The sequence below is a fragment of the Propithecus coquereli genome, unplaced genomic scaffold (genome assembly GCF_000956105.1).
Source record: "Propithecus coquereli isolate 6110/MARCELLA unplaced genomic scaffold, Pcoq_1.0 Scaffold427, whole genome shotgun sequence".
NCBI classification, from domain to species: Eukaryota; Metazoa; Chordata; class Mammalia; order Primates; family Indriidae; genus Propithecus; species Propithecus coquereli.
The window spans coordinates 473614-488949 of NW_012150030.1; the positions used below are offsets into that span (position 1 = coordinate 473614).

General features: G+C 36.3%; 1 protein-coding gene across 1 annotated transcript; it reads right to left on the reverse strand.

The window, feature by feature from the left end:
- Nucleotides 1-2082: 2082 nt before the first annotated feature.
- On the reverse strand, nucleotides 2083-5255 carry INSL5 (insulin-like 5). The gene is made up of 2 exons (XM_012653766.1): nucleotides 5049-5255; nucleotides 2083-2601 (listed from the first exon to the last, which is right to left on the reverse strand). Exons 1-2 carry the CDS (start codon nucleotides 5221-5223, stop codon nucleotides 2366-2368), a joined length of 411 nt encoding a protein of 136 aa, XP_012509220.1. The 5' UTR covers nucleotides 5224-5255; the 3' UTR covers nucleotides 2083-2365.
- Nucleotides 5256-15336: the final 10081 nt, after the last annotated feature.

Sequence of the window (15336 nt, forward strand, 5' to 3'; positions counted from 1 at the left end):
TAAATATAAAGAAGTATATAGTGAATAATAATGATTGTACTCTTAAAAATTATTAAGAACTTCAAAGAGCTTTTGTTTATATGTGTTAAATCTACTAATATTTATTGCACTGGAATTGAAAACTGAGAAATTTAAATTTATTAACTCATTTAAAAATAATACACCTACCACATGTTAACACAAATAACGTAATTTATGAAAACTCTATATTTTCACAAAACAAAAAACTTTTGGTAAGAAGAGTTGCACTGTTTTATATTTTTACAAGTCTCCAATGACTGACTTAATAAAATATAATTTGATTCTTATACTGGCTATTGCATTCAATATGTTTCTGTGCGTTGTGTTAGTTGACATTTAGATCCAGCATCATATAGATATTTAGTTGAAAACTTATTACTTAAGCGTAGTCTGGGTAACGGAAAGATTATTTTAATTATATTTTCAGATAGTTTTGATATTCTTTTTTTTTTTTTTGGTACTATCCCAAAACTAGACAAGTGGCTGTTTATTAAAGGTTGGTTGCAATTTAGAATATGAAACCATATCAATGGTCTTTTTTGTATTGTTAAAGTTTTTATTGTGTGATTTGAGTGAATTTTTTTTACCCATTCATGATTTTGTAATATAATGCATTGATGATTTGGAAAATACTGGTTTACTGAGTTATGCAGATCTTGCAAATGTTGACACAGTTTCTTACATAATATCAAAAAATCAAATTCATTAATATCTTCACTAATGCTCATGATAGGGGATAAAAGTTTTCCAAAATTGCTTGAAAGGTTATATTTTATCATCAGCAATAAATGCTGTGAGTTGTTTTCCTGGAAGTGACAATTGTACTTCATTTTCAAATCTTATTTCATTTAATTTCAAATATCAAAAATCTGAGTAACTACAGTTTTTCGGTCTCCATGGAAAAAGCAACTCGTTTGAAGCTCACTTTAATCACACAAGTGCTTCTCCTTGGGACAACCATCATACTTCGATATGTCTCAAGGGCTTCACGCAGTCTTCCCATTACATCACCCAGAATATTGGTAAGACATGTTCTCAAGGATGGAGATTTAGTAAAATTAATTTTACTGCTTCATCGAGGACATTCTTCAGTGAAGACATTTTTTTTTTTTAACTGGGAGTACCTGGTAGTAAAGAATACTTTGACTACCAGTACAGTTCGGTGGGACTGCCTCGATTCATACCAAACAGCCTAAATTTGGATTCAGTAACACCATCCACTTAGCTCTGTGACTTAGGACACATTTACTTAATTCTACTAAGCCTCGGCTTCCTCATCTGCAAAATGGTGATAAAGTACTTTTCCACTCTCGTAGGTTTCCTGCAACAAATGTGTGAAGGAGAATGTTTAAATGCCATGCACAATGCCTTGACAAAATTTAAGGGCCCAATATATAATAGATGGATTTTAAATACAGACTATAGTTATTAATAAGAGCAGCACTTGGATGAACAGAGATTCTAACTACTGTTACAACCCCTTGGGGGAGTTGGCTGTCAGAGTTAGAAATGAACACAGCTTTGTGATATCCTTACTTTGTCTTTCATCTTTTTATCTGGGAAGACATCCAATTACATCACAATGACTTGGCTATCTGGGTCTTTGTTTCTTAACTTCCACAGAATGATAATAGAATGCAATAAAGAGGCAAAACCAAGGTGGCCCAGATTACAGGAAGAAGCTTATTACTTAAACATACTCTGGGTAAACATACTTCCAGCCATTTATGGGACCTGATTGAAACATATATGCCCCCAGCTATTCTTAAATAGAATGTGGAAGGGCTGCATGATATTAGGAAATATTTATTGAGCACTCTAAGTTCCTTCGAGAAAAGCACTTTGTTTAGGTTCTTATATTTGACCATGAATCAATGTTTACATTTTCAGTAATAATACACAGTAACCCAAAAGTTAAGAATGGTCATTTCTGGATGATGAGATAACAGCTGATTTCTATTTCCTTTTAATGCATATTTTTTAGGTTTTCCTCCACCAGCATTTTCTGTTTACTGTTAAAAGTTATTTACAATTTCTTTAAAAGGAAAAAAAATCACAGCTTGGTTTATAGCATTTTTATTGCAATTTTGCACAGCATTTGAAATTTCAAAGCATTAGTTAAAATTTGAAAAGAACAGAGCATTCACCTTGGCAAAGGGAGAAAATAGACTTCACTGTCTATTTTGAATGGTTTTAACCATTCATACACACCTTGTAGAAAAGAAGGATTGCCTACCCAAAAGCCATCATTTTAATAACACAATATAAGTGTTATACCAGGCAGTAAACACTGTGATTAAACATGTGTTAAAGCTCTGCCACCCATTGGCTACTTGCTCTTGCCTTAACAAAGAGCACTCAGATCAGTCATGGAACAGCCTTCAGTGCAGCACAAAGTTTGTAAATCTTGTCTTGACATCACTGACTTTCGGATCTTTGACTCCCAAAGCCCTTCAGGGGGGATCTGTCCACCCTGAAGACGGTCCTCCCCTGAGGTATCCACCGACAGATGATTTTGTGCTGTGTTTTCCTCAGAAATCTCATGTTTATTTGGGAACTGGAAGGAGTTTCCTCTCTCAGCTGTATGGAAGAGAAAAAAATAATACATCTTTAGAGAGCTCCTACAAAGAAGGCAGCATTCTACACTTGGAAAAATGAATTGGATTTCTGAAATGACATTGAATTCTACATGTAATTTTTTTTTTAAATGTTGGTCTGGTTTCAGAGAAATTAGACATTTTGGGGAGAGCTCAGTTATCTCCATTTTCCTCATATTACAGAGGAAGAAACTTCAGTGCAGAGCTTGAGTGAGCCAGTGTCACTCGGCTAGTGAGAGCCAAACCAGGACTTGACTTCTTTTACTGGCTTCCTCCGCTCCATGACCAGCAGCTTCCAAAGTTATTAGTTACGTGCTATAAACAAAAAACACACAAACAAAAACCAACCCTGTGTATGCCCTGCAAAGCTGATCAGCAAGGAAGGAAGTGGAGATTTAAATTTGTATATCTGAAAATTAAAAGTGAGCCCCACAGTTTTTATCTCAGTGTTGCCCCCAAAGTTCACATATGAGCTTCTTTCATTCAATTTGGTTCAAACTTACTTATCAGTGCCTTAGCACACTAGCAAGCACCAAGAAAAATTAGGTGAATGAATGCTGGTTGGTAAACTGGTAATTGATCAGATAAATAATGTATGGGAAACACTCTGAAAACCTGTGAAAGATTTAGTAAACAGTGTTATAATTTCTTTGGTATAAAAAGGAGATAGCTTTTATTCAGACATCCATTCCACTGTCCCATGTGTTTCAGAAATATTCCAAATACATTTGTTTTCTAGTGCATTTTAGTTTGCTATTCCAGAGTTTGATGTAAATCTTGGTAAATTATTCTTATTCTCTTAAGATTAAAAAACCCTCATTATTTTTGTTAACAACTAGAAATATGAGCTTCAACACTAAAGTGTTAATGGTAAATTCATGATTTTTCAAGACATTAGCCCACCCCAATATGAAGACCATGGGTCATTTTCCAAAATGTTGAATGTATTTTAAATTAAATTGAAACTTTAACAACATACGTGGTTGCAACACTTACACAATCACATTTTAATTTTTTAATTTTTTATTATAAAACGTGGCAAATACAACCAATGATTAAAACAGAATCTTAAGCAAGGCACAGAAAGACAAATACCACATGATCTCACTTATATATGGAATCTAAAAAAGTCGAACTCAAAAAAGTAGAGAGGAGAGTGATGGTCACCAGGGGCTTGGGGTTGGGGGTAGGTGGTTGGGGAGATGGATGTTGGTCAAGGGTACACAATTTCAGTTAGACAGGAGGAATAAGCTCAGGAGATTTATTATACAATATGGTGAGTGTAGTTAATAACAATGCATGTATTCTTGAAAATTGCTAAAAGAGTGAATTTTAAGTGTTCTTATTATAAAAATAATGATAAGTATATGAGGTGATGCATATGTTAGCTTGATTTAGCCATTACACAATGTATACCTAGTTCACAATAATATATTGTACACAATAACTATGTATACAATTTTTGTCATTAAAAAATAAAACAAAATAATAAAAAAGAGGATTTTAAATCCTTATACTTTAATATAAGATTAGCAGAAAGAATTTCAGTAAAACTTTTGAGTTACTTGAAGTGAAAAATAAAGAAATGCAGTGAAGTCAGTCACTTCACTACTTCTGAAACACATTCAGTTTATTTCCACCTTCAAAATTCAGATCAGACAATTCCTACTGCTAGAATTCCCACCCTGCTTCATCCCCACCCCTCATAATCCCCAAATCCTGCATGTCCTTCAGGGCCTCTGTCAGGGACCACCGCCTCCATAACGCTGTCATTTATTACAACAGCCCATCGCCTTCTTTCCCACCTAAGACTCAGTAGAGAATAAGAAAGACCGTGGCTCTTGAAGCCAGAGAGACCTGGTTTGCTTCCTAGCCACACTTCCTGCCAGCTGAATGAACAGTTTTCTCCTTCGTAAAATGATAAATGGTGGTAATTTTGTTTACTTCACTGGAGCCTTATCAGAAAGCTGAATGAAATGTGGCATATGAAACTTCTGGCACTTAATAAGTGCTCAATAAAAGCCAGATTCTTCCCTTGCATCCTTATCTAACACCTGCCTGATTTCCAACTTATTATATTCTATAATCATCCGTGTGTAAAAATCTTGCTACTCCAACATGCCCGTTGACATCACATTCTTCTCGCTAGCCTCTACAGCACCTGCCTTAGGTGCTGAGCACATTGAAGCAGTTATGTGATCAAATGATTTTCAGCAGGAGACTAAAGAAAGAGGCCCTTATTTTTTTGAAGAGTAGGTAGCATGCTCATCTCTTTCCCAAGCTAAATTCTGTATATTTTGTTAATTAATCCCCTAAATTGACACAGAAATGGCTCTTGGAGTAAGAGTTACTAACGCAATTGTTTTTAAAAAAAATAGTTTGAAAAAAAATAAAACAAACGTGAAAGAAAAATACAGGCATTAACATTACCTTGCTGAACTTGAGGGATCCCCTCCAGCTGCCTTCTCCACCTAGAGCTGGCACAGATGTAAATGACCGTTCTTACGTATTCTAGCCCGCAGAGCCGCACAGACTCCTTGCTCCTCGCTTCCACGATGGCAAATAGGACAGACAATAGAAGTAGAGTGAAAATGAAGCCCTTCATTTTGCTGAGGATTGAATGAGAGTCTGCTATGGTGAATATTGCCAAATCAAGTGTTGGAGTTAACTTCACTCTCTTGACCAATTTATACTAACTTTCCTGACATTTTATTGGTCAGAACCTCCTTTTAACGATATTTGCTAAGCACATAGTTTATATGGTAAAGTTTTGGAATATGGTTTTATGATTATCGTCAGTTATTCCGTCACTCCTGAGCAGCATCACTTACCATTAGCTGCATCTGTGAGAGGAGCAGATGCTCTCTTGGAAGGCATCATGGAAAACTCATGGACTTTGGAAGTAGCCACAGATAAGTTTCAGTTTCAGCCTAGCCACTTACTAAGTGACATAGGGCAAGTCTTAAACTCTTCAAACCTCCATAACCATATCTCTAGAATGGGAAAATCCATCTCAAAAGGGTTTTGTGAGTATTAAAGGCAACATCTATGTCAAAGCAATGAGAAATAACCCCTAAGAATGCAGGTTCTTGTGTCCTGGTTTTGAATCCTGGCTCCCCACTTACCAGATCTAGAATCTTAAGCAAGCTCCTTAAGCATCCTTCTTTGTAAAATTGTGCTGATGATCATAACTATGTCATAGAGCTAATGAGAATATGCGTGTGCAGTTTGATGCAAAGACCAGTCAATATTTGTTGGTCACTTCATCCCTCACCATCAGCATAGACTAGAAAGATAACTTCTCTTCAGAATTCAGAACATCTCTGACTGGAATCTTCCTTGTTATTCTTCACCTATAACTTAGGTATACCTTTTTCAACACATATTTCTGTGATAAAGCTGAGTCCATAATCTCAAATAACTAAATAATGAAATTTCTTTTTTGGTAAGACCTCTAAAAACACTAGTTCTTACAAGGCTCCTACCTAAACTGAGAATGCTGGAGTTTGAGATCTTAAAAAGCTGTTGACTCACTTTTTAGCAAATTGAACAAATAATTGTTTAGATTTTGTGGAATTTTTGTCTGTGATCCCTGGTTGAAAAAAAAAATCACTACAGTCTGTGGCAAAGAACCTATCACCCATACTTCTTGTGAAATGACTGTGCTTCTGTAGGGAAGCTGGAAAACAAAATAATATATTCTCTGACTCTGAAAAATGACAAAAAAATGTTTAAATTCAAGAATCTTATTTTCTCCATCTCTCTGGCTATAGTGTGAAGAATGGATTAAGGGAGGCAAGACTTGAGGCAGGAGAAACAGAGAAAGGCTGTTGCAGTAATTTAGATGAGATATGATGGTGGCCTAAACTTGAGGCCATGGCAGAGAGGAAAGATTGGCAAATGGGTATTCAAAAGAGAGGATGGTTTGGTACCGATTGAGTAGCAAGGGCAACAGAGAGAGAGCCATCAGAAATGGTACCTAGATTTCTGGCTTGCACAACAAGAATGTAGGGGCATCATTTGCTAAGAAAGGGACCAAAGAAGCAGGAATGGTTTTGTCACCAGAAAAAACTACTCCATCTTTTGATGGGTCAAAATCAGTGTCTTTATCAACTCCGGAGGGACATGTGCATCACCATGGCCAGCATACCCACAGCATCAGCAACTATTCAGCCATGTATTGCAAACTTCTTCCCTCCTTTGGAGACTTATACAGCCTATTGTGACAAATGCCAATTTTAATATAGCACTGCAGAAAAGATATGGTCAGTGGCTATGGACTAAGCTTCTGCACAACTGAAGAGAGGAATATTCAGCCAAGGGACAATCCCTAGCCTAGATGTCAGATGGACTCTGGTATGAATCCTGCTATCACCACCACTTGATCCCCCTAGGCCTAGAATAATCCCCTTTACTGCTGGCTCTTAATACCTCATCAGGGTTAATCTTAATTTGGGGTGCAGATGAGAGTCCAGCAAGACTTGAGCTCATACTGTGACCAAATGGAGGCACGCTAATCAGCTAGGTAAGTTACCCAGATGAAAAAGCTAATGACAATGATGAAAGGCCTAGATATGGAGCTTGAAAACTGGGGGCTTTATTTTCCCCATTTATAAATTGAGAGGGTTGAATCAAATTGCTTAAGAGCTCTTCTGAACTTGAAACTCTAAGTCTTGCTTTAATTGTCTGATTATGTTACTCCCACCTCAAAAACCTTTAGTAGCTTGCCATTACCTATAGAAGACAATCCAAACGATCTGGCATTTAAGGCTCTCCATTCAGGTCCCCAAACATCACTCTTTCTGCATACCTCAAGGTCCAACCAGAGAGGACAATCAAAATGAAAACAAATCTTTCCATCTTTTGAACAGCTAGTTTGCTTCTTGCACCTCTCACTGGAGCACTTCATTCTTTTTATTTGGAAGGTGACATTTCTTCTTCATGTAGTTTGTAACTCAATGTCTGTGTGGCTTTTGATATGTGTATTAGTCCATTTGGGCTGCTATAACAAAATACAAGAGACTGGGAAGCTTATAGCAACAGACATTTCTCACCACCCTGGATGCTGGCAAGTCCAAGATGAAGGTGCCAGCATGGGCAGCTTCTGGTGAGAGCCCTCTTCAGGATTGCAAACTTCCATCTTCTCCCTGTGTCCTCACATGGTAGAAGGGGTGAGCTAACTCTCTGGGGTCTCTTATAAGGGCACCAGTCCCATTTATGAGGGCTCTGCTCTCATGACCTATTCACCTCCCCAAAATCCCACCTCCTAATTTCATCACCTTGGGGGGTAGGATTTTACCATATGAATTTGGGGAGATACAATATATAATTTTCTTCTCTGAGTTTTCCATCTGTAAAGAGGTAATAATCTGTGTTTTATAACATTATTGTGAAGATGGAGTGAGTTAACGTAAGTATAGCACCTAGCATAATATACAATGCTTAATAAATACTCAATAAATTAACAATGTCATGAGCAAGGAATTAGAAAATGTTATTTTTTGGTTGAGACTAGCTACTATGGATGGCTTTTCTGTACAACTCTCAATCTCAAAACTATCAATAAATTTGTACTTCTGTAGTCTTTTCCTTTCCTTCCTTCCCTCATTCTTTCCTTTCCTTCTTCCTTCCTATCCTCTTTCCATAAAAAGCTCCAATAAAGTAGAGCCTTAGGGTACTATTTCTTCAAGACATGAGTCTTTGCAGATGGTCTTGGAAAATTAAAAAAAAGAAAGGATCCTATGTTAATAGTCCCTTTGAGATTAATAATGCGTGTTAATATAGTAAGGGCTCAGAGAAGACTTATAGTTAGAAAATTTCTTTAACTTTGTTTAAGTTAGTGTTTCCCTAACTTATTTGATCCTGGAAATTCTTTCACCATGAAATTGCCTAACATCTGGAATTGCCATGAGTAGATAGATCTACTCTATCTAGAGTAGATATATTTCTAGTTCTCCTCTGTCCAGGCACATGGTTAACATTGTATTTTCCTGCTCTTTAAAATTGGACATGGTCATGTGACAAATTTTGGCAAATAAAATGTGAATGGGAGTGACATGTGTCATTTCTACCTGAAATTTAAGAATTGATGCATGATTCTTTATTCTCCCTCTCCCCTGCCTTGGTGACCAACAACATTTCTGAATTGGAACCTAGTCACTGAGCCAGAACACTCAATGGTGCAGAGCCGCCTACTGACCTGTAATGAACATGTAATATGAATGAGAAAAGAAATCTTTATCATTGAAAGCCACTGATATTTAGGGATTGTTGGTTATGACAGCATAACCTGGTTTATCTTGACAGCATAATTATCTTAAAGTTATTTACATCTTGTAGATACAGACAATGTTTATAATGATCCAAGTTTATAGATCAAAGCAAAGTAAAATCAATTATTTTGCCTTAAAAATTGGAATTAATGATCACATGTTCAACGTGATCAACTATATAAAGGTCACAATTAATGTGAACCAAAAATCCAAATGAACAACCAGACAGTAGATTCAGTAAATATATCTTTCACTCACACGTTATGCCATTCATTGAGAAACTACGGCCACAGTATGCCTAATAGATGGTGTTTGGAGCAGGTTGGCTTGAGTTATAAGTACTATCTATGGCATCAGATTTGGGAGATCAGATATCAATTCTGCCATTTAATATATATGTGACCTTAGGACATATTTAATTTCTCTCAATCTCAGTTTCTTCATTTGTAAAATAGAGATAATATTGACTTCATTAGAAAAACTATAAGGATTGAATGACAGCAAGAGTGCTGATCAGAGTCTGCAGCATAAAGGGAATTTTCAATAGATTGGTCATTGATGATAATTATAATGGTGATGATTCCACCAAATAGTGCCTAGTAGTCTTGGTATTAAGATGCTTGAGTTTTAGTATTGCTGCTCTGGTTTCTAGCTAAGAGATCTTGAGAAAGTATTTAACCTGTAATTTGATTTTCTAATTTGTTATACTGAAATATCACAGGGTCAATTAAGGTAATGTTAATTATAGCTCTGATAAATTACAAAGCATAGCACATGTAATTATTTTATGGTAATGATGATTATGAGATCACTATATGTAAATTCATTAGCATACACTAATTTATTTTTTATTATTTTCTAATACAAAGTTAGTATCTGCTCATCTTAGGCTAATATTCATTCTTAATATTTATGGATGGAGTTTTCATCATGGCACAACTATCCATCTGCCTATTCCTGGGAGTCAAACACACTGCTCATTCTCTCACTCTCCATTGACTAAACCTTCTCCATACACAAACATCCATTAAACTACCAAGTTTCATCTAAATTCCTCCGTAATTCATCCACTGCTCTCTATCCCCTCCACCAGGACTTTGACTTTCATTTGCATTACTGCAATGGCCCCTCAATTGGCCTTGCCATTAATCCATTTTTCACACTGCTGCCAGAATCATCTTTCTAAAACGTGGTTGTTATCCACCTTTAAAACCCTCCAAGTTTCCCATTTCTCTCAAGAAAAAGTCTAAATTTCTTTAACATGATTTATAAGACATTTCATGATCTGGCCTCTTTCTACCTGTTCAGGTCCAGCTGTTTTAGATATCCTCAAACTCTAAATGGTTCAGGTATACCAAACACCTTACAGATTTTGAAATTCCATATTCTCTCTCTCTTCAGCCCTTTACACATGCCATTTCCTCCACTATTTAAATCTGATTAGCTTCTACTCTACACATACCTGTAGAAAGGATATTGAAATAACCATTATCTAGGTAACTTTTCACAAAATTTTTATGGATTACACTTTCTTACCACTCATTATAGTGATTTTTTTTTTTCAAGACAGAATCTCAGCCTGTCACCCAGGCTGGAGTGCAATGGTGTGATCATAGGTCACTACAGCCTCAAACTCCTGGGCTTAAACAATCCTCCTGCATCAGCCTTCCAAGTAGCTAGGACTATAGGCATGTGCCACTACACCCAGTTAATTTTTTATATTTTTGTAGAGACAGGGTCTTGGTATGTTGCCCAGGCTGGTCTCAAACTCCTGGCCTCCAGGAATCCTCCCACCTTGGCCTCCCAAAGTGCTGGGATTATAAGTGAGCCACCATGCCTGGCCTATAGCAATTTTTAAGTACCCTATCAGTAAGAATTCAAATGAGCAACTGACACACAACTCAACAGCAAAAAACCAAGTAACTTGATTAAAAAAATGGGCAAAGAACCTGAATAGGCGTTTTTCCAAAGAAGACATACAGTGGCTAACAGGTATATGAAAAGGTATTCAATATCCCTAACCATCAGGGAAATGCAAATCAAAACCACAGTGAGATAACGCCTCACACTTTTGGGAAGGCTATTATCAAAAAGACAAGAGATAACTAGAATTGGCAAGGATGTGGAGAAAAGGGAACCCCTGAACACTGTTGGTGGGAATGTAAATTGATACAGCTATTCTGAAGAACAATGTAGGAGTTCCTCAAAAAATTAAAAATAGAATGACCATGTAATCCAGCAATTCCACTCCTATATATATTTTCAAAAGAAATGAAATCAATATATCAAAGAGATATCTGCACTCCCATGTTCATTGCAGCATTACTCACAATAGTCAGGATATAGAATCAACCTAAGCATCCATCAATGGATGAATGGATAAAGAAATGTGATATGCACACACACACACACACACACACACACACACACAGATGAATATTATTCAGCCATAAAAAGAAGGAAATTCTGCCATTTGTGACAACATGGATGAATCTAGAGGACACTATGCTAAGTGAAATAAGTCAGACACAGAGAGACAAATACTGTATGATCTCACCTATATGTGAGAATCTTACAAAAAGGCAAACTCACAGAAACAGACTAGAACAGTGGTTGCCAGAAGCTGGGGGTGGGGTGGGAGAAGTGGGGAGATGTTGATCAAAGGGCAAAAACTTTTAGTTATGATGAATAGGTTCTGGGGATCTTATGTACATCATGGTGACTGTACGTAATAGTACTGTGTTGTTTACTTGAAATTTACTAAGAGAGTAGATCTTAAGTGTCCTTACCACACACACACACACACACACACACACACACAATGGTAACTAAGTGTGATGATGGATGTGTTAATTAATTTGATCGTGGTAATCATTTCACAATGTGTGTATCTATATATCAAGCCATCATGTTATACATCTTGAATACATATAATTTTATTTGTCAATTATACTTCAATAAAGCTGGGAAAAATGCAAAACAAATACTCAAAATAAAATTAAATGAGTAAGTGAAATGTTTTAAAAATATATCTTAGAAAACAGTAATTGAAATTTAAAGCAGCTATTTTCTTCTCATGTTTTTGTTGTCCCCTGGGTTTTTAGAAACACAGGTTTAATAAATAAATAAAATGTGTGTAATAATTTGGAAAATTCGATAAAATTATTATCAGTAAATTCTGACATAGGACCCATAAAATATCCTGGGACGCTTTGTTCCAGGTATTATGGCGCCATGTCTTTTAATAGTTGACTTATTCAAAGAAAATACAGATGTGGTGAAAGTACATTTTTCATGAGTTGCTCTGGATGCTACATAAATGTCTCATCCATTTAAAAAAAGCAGTGCTCATTTTTATAAGATTCATAACAATGTTTTATATGTTCCAACTTAATGGACATGTTGTGCTTTCTATTTAACCCAGGAATTAGTTTCATGTAAACTGTAAGCCTTTTAGTTTTATCACCAAATGGTATGTTAACCTCAGAAAATGAAGGTTAATAGCCTAGTAAATGTTCTATGGATTTGAGAATGAATTTGAACATTGTACAAAATCCTGAACAAACAAGACACAAAGCTTAAATATTGCATACAGTAGCAAATGAAGTCACTAGCATAGTCAGCAAAAGGAGTGGGCCTGGCAAGGACCCAATCAACCACAAAGGGCAACGAGGTTCTCAGACCGGGACACAGGGATATGGCTCTGGGATAATCAAAATGAGAGCTGCCATTTTTCTTTTCATTTTTCCTTTTATTGTGATAAACATAACCATGGAGAGCTGCCATTTTTGATTGACTACTGTGTACCAGACATTATGCTAGGTGCTTTACATTGAATATAAATTGTTCCGCAAATAGCTGATAGAAACTCGGTCTCACAAAGTAGCAGCAATACTCGCCAAAAGAAACAGATCGTAGATTAGTTTTGAGTCTTGAGATTTGTCTTGATGGGAAAAATTGACTTTATATTCTACAGAACAAAGAAAGCTATGACCATGCTTATCAACTTTCCAGAATGATTTTATGTTCTATTAATATATATTTTCCATAGTTAAAATATTTCACCCTTTGTGATATTAAGATATTATCTTAATTAAAGGAAATTACATTTAAAATATTAATATAAGATCATCTTATGATAGGAGACAAGTATAAAGTCATCATTTCCCCATTAATTTGATTAGTCATTTATTTGACAAGTGTTCGTTGTACTATTGTTCTCTGGAGGTACTGTTCTAGTTGCTGGAAATGGTGTGGTGAGCAAAACATACCGTCCCTACCCTCAAGGAGCTTACAGTCTAAGCTAAGCAAATGATCACACAAATAAACATCTAGCACTGCAGGTATGAATCTCAGTTTAGAAACTCAGTTATCCAAGAAATACATTTTTTATGACTCAGTTTAATTACTCACTCCACATCTCCATTCCACCCAGCTGGCAGAAACAAACAACATACAAAACAAGTTAATGTTCAACTTGGGCTTGGTTTGCTTCCCCTTCTCTGATGTTACTCCAACATCTTACTCTGTGCCAAGGCCCTTCTGTCACCAAAGAGTTGGTGTTTCCTTCGTTGCCTGGATTCTTCAGTTCCAGTGGTTCTTTGTTACTTCCCGCATAGCACTCGTTGGATGGGAATGGTTTTCAAAATTGACTGTGGTCCCTCCTAGTCTCACTTCCCAGACAATGCATTTTAGAGGCAGGACATGGGTCCCCTCTGCTCTGTGGATCCCAGGCCTCCCTCTCTTCATTTCCCCACCCCTCTCCATCCCTGAGGAAACTTCACACTTCTCTTATGTTTAAAATACTTGGTCTATGTCCCAAATATCTTTCCTAAATTCTATGCTTTTATAAAACAAAAATAAATGTCTCTGATTTATTGTCACTTTATATGTTCCCTTAAACTAATAAGCACAGAGCTGACAATTTGAGAGGGGAAAAGTAATGAAAAAAAAAATAAGGATTAAAAAATATATCTCTAAATATTATCCCTCAATAATAATTTCTGAAATAGTGCTATGAGGGAAATCCATGGTGCTTGAGGACATTTAACAAAAAAAACAAATTGAGTGTGGCTAGGTGATAAGACTTACAGGAGGGAGCTCAGAAAGGGCACTTCTGAGAAGGGGAGACATTAACTGCAATCTGAAAGGTGACTAAAGAGTTGACATGTTGAAGAAGAGTGAGGAGTGGGAGGAGGGTGTTCCCAACAGAAGGAATACAGGACAAGCTGAGAAAAACCAAGTTTACGAGCATTCTCATTTATGGATAAAACTTTAATATAGGAAAAAAATGCATGCTCACGTTTTGGTGTATGAGACCTCAGCAAACTATATAGGGCATTAACCATTTTCTATACAATACTGGGAAATATATAAGAACAGTTTAAAGCTTTGGGCTTGAGTTCAAGCCTGACCAATTACCAGCTGTATGGTCTTTGGCATGTTATATTACCTCTTCAAGCCTTAATTATATCATCTGGAAAATAGAGATTATGATAATATTACAACGACTGAGCCCACAGGATTGCTATGAGGATACACTGGGATAATGGACATGGAAATGTTTTGCAAACTGCAAAGAACTTTAATGGGCATTATTACTAGTATGTCCATAACTAAATATATTGACAGCAAAATTCAATATTTTCTTTTAGAGAGACTCCAGTTGAGACAAAATGGCAAATACTAAGTGTTCTACTTTTTCACTTATAATTGTATGTAACTACGTAGAGGTGAACCAAATTAACACACTAAATATGATACACAATTATATAGTAGTGAATACAATCTCCCTTTCCTACCTCAGCTGGAAGAGCAGCTAACAATTTACTCTCAGGCAACAATTATGTAAGTTCTACGTGAGAGATACCTGGTAAAAAAAATACCAAATGAAGTAATGAATGCCTAGCACAAAACAGGAGCCTAAAGTTAGCAGAATCACCACTCCCTCCTTAGGTCCCTAGCCTGCACACAGGTGTGTACATGTGTATGTTTAAGGATAACATGAGATGGCTAATGGTGAACAGGATTCTTATTCAATTCTTAAAAAATTGTGGTAAATAAAGTTTACTAGTAAGGATTGAAAGCCAGTCTACAAATCAAGCACAATATTTCCTTCTGAAGTTCCCAGGTGAAAGATCTTAGAGTAACAATTTGATGTTAAAATACGGGAAAATCACTTAAGACTGCAAGAACATGGATGAGAAGAGTAGAATGGAATAGATTTAGTGCTTTAGCATCAGTTACCCAAGATTCAAGAATAGCTTCATTTCTCATGTAGGTTTGATGAACAGTGAGAGGAAAACATGTGAAAAATTTTTAAAGATCAAAAATACATAATAAGGTATGGTGGCTCATGCCTGTAAATCCAGCACTTTGGGAGGCCAAAGTGGGAGGCCAGGAGTTCAAGACCAACTGAGCAACATAGCAAGACCACGTCTCTACAA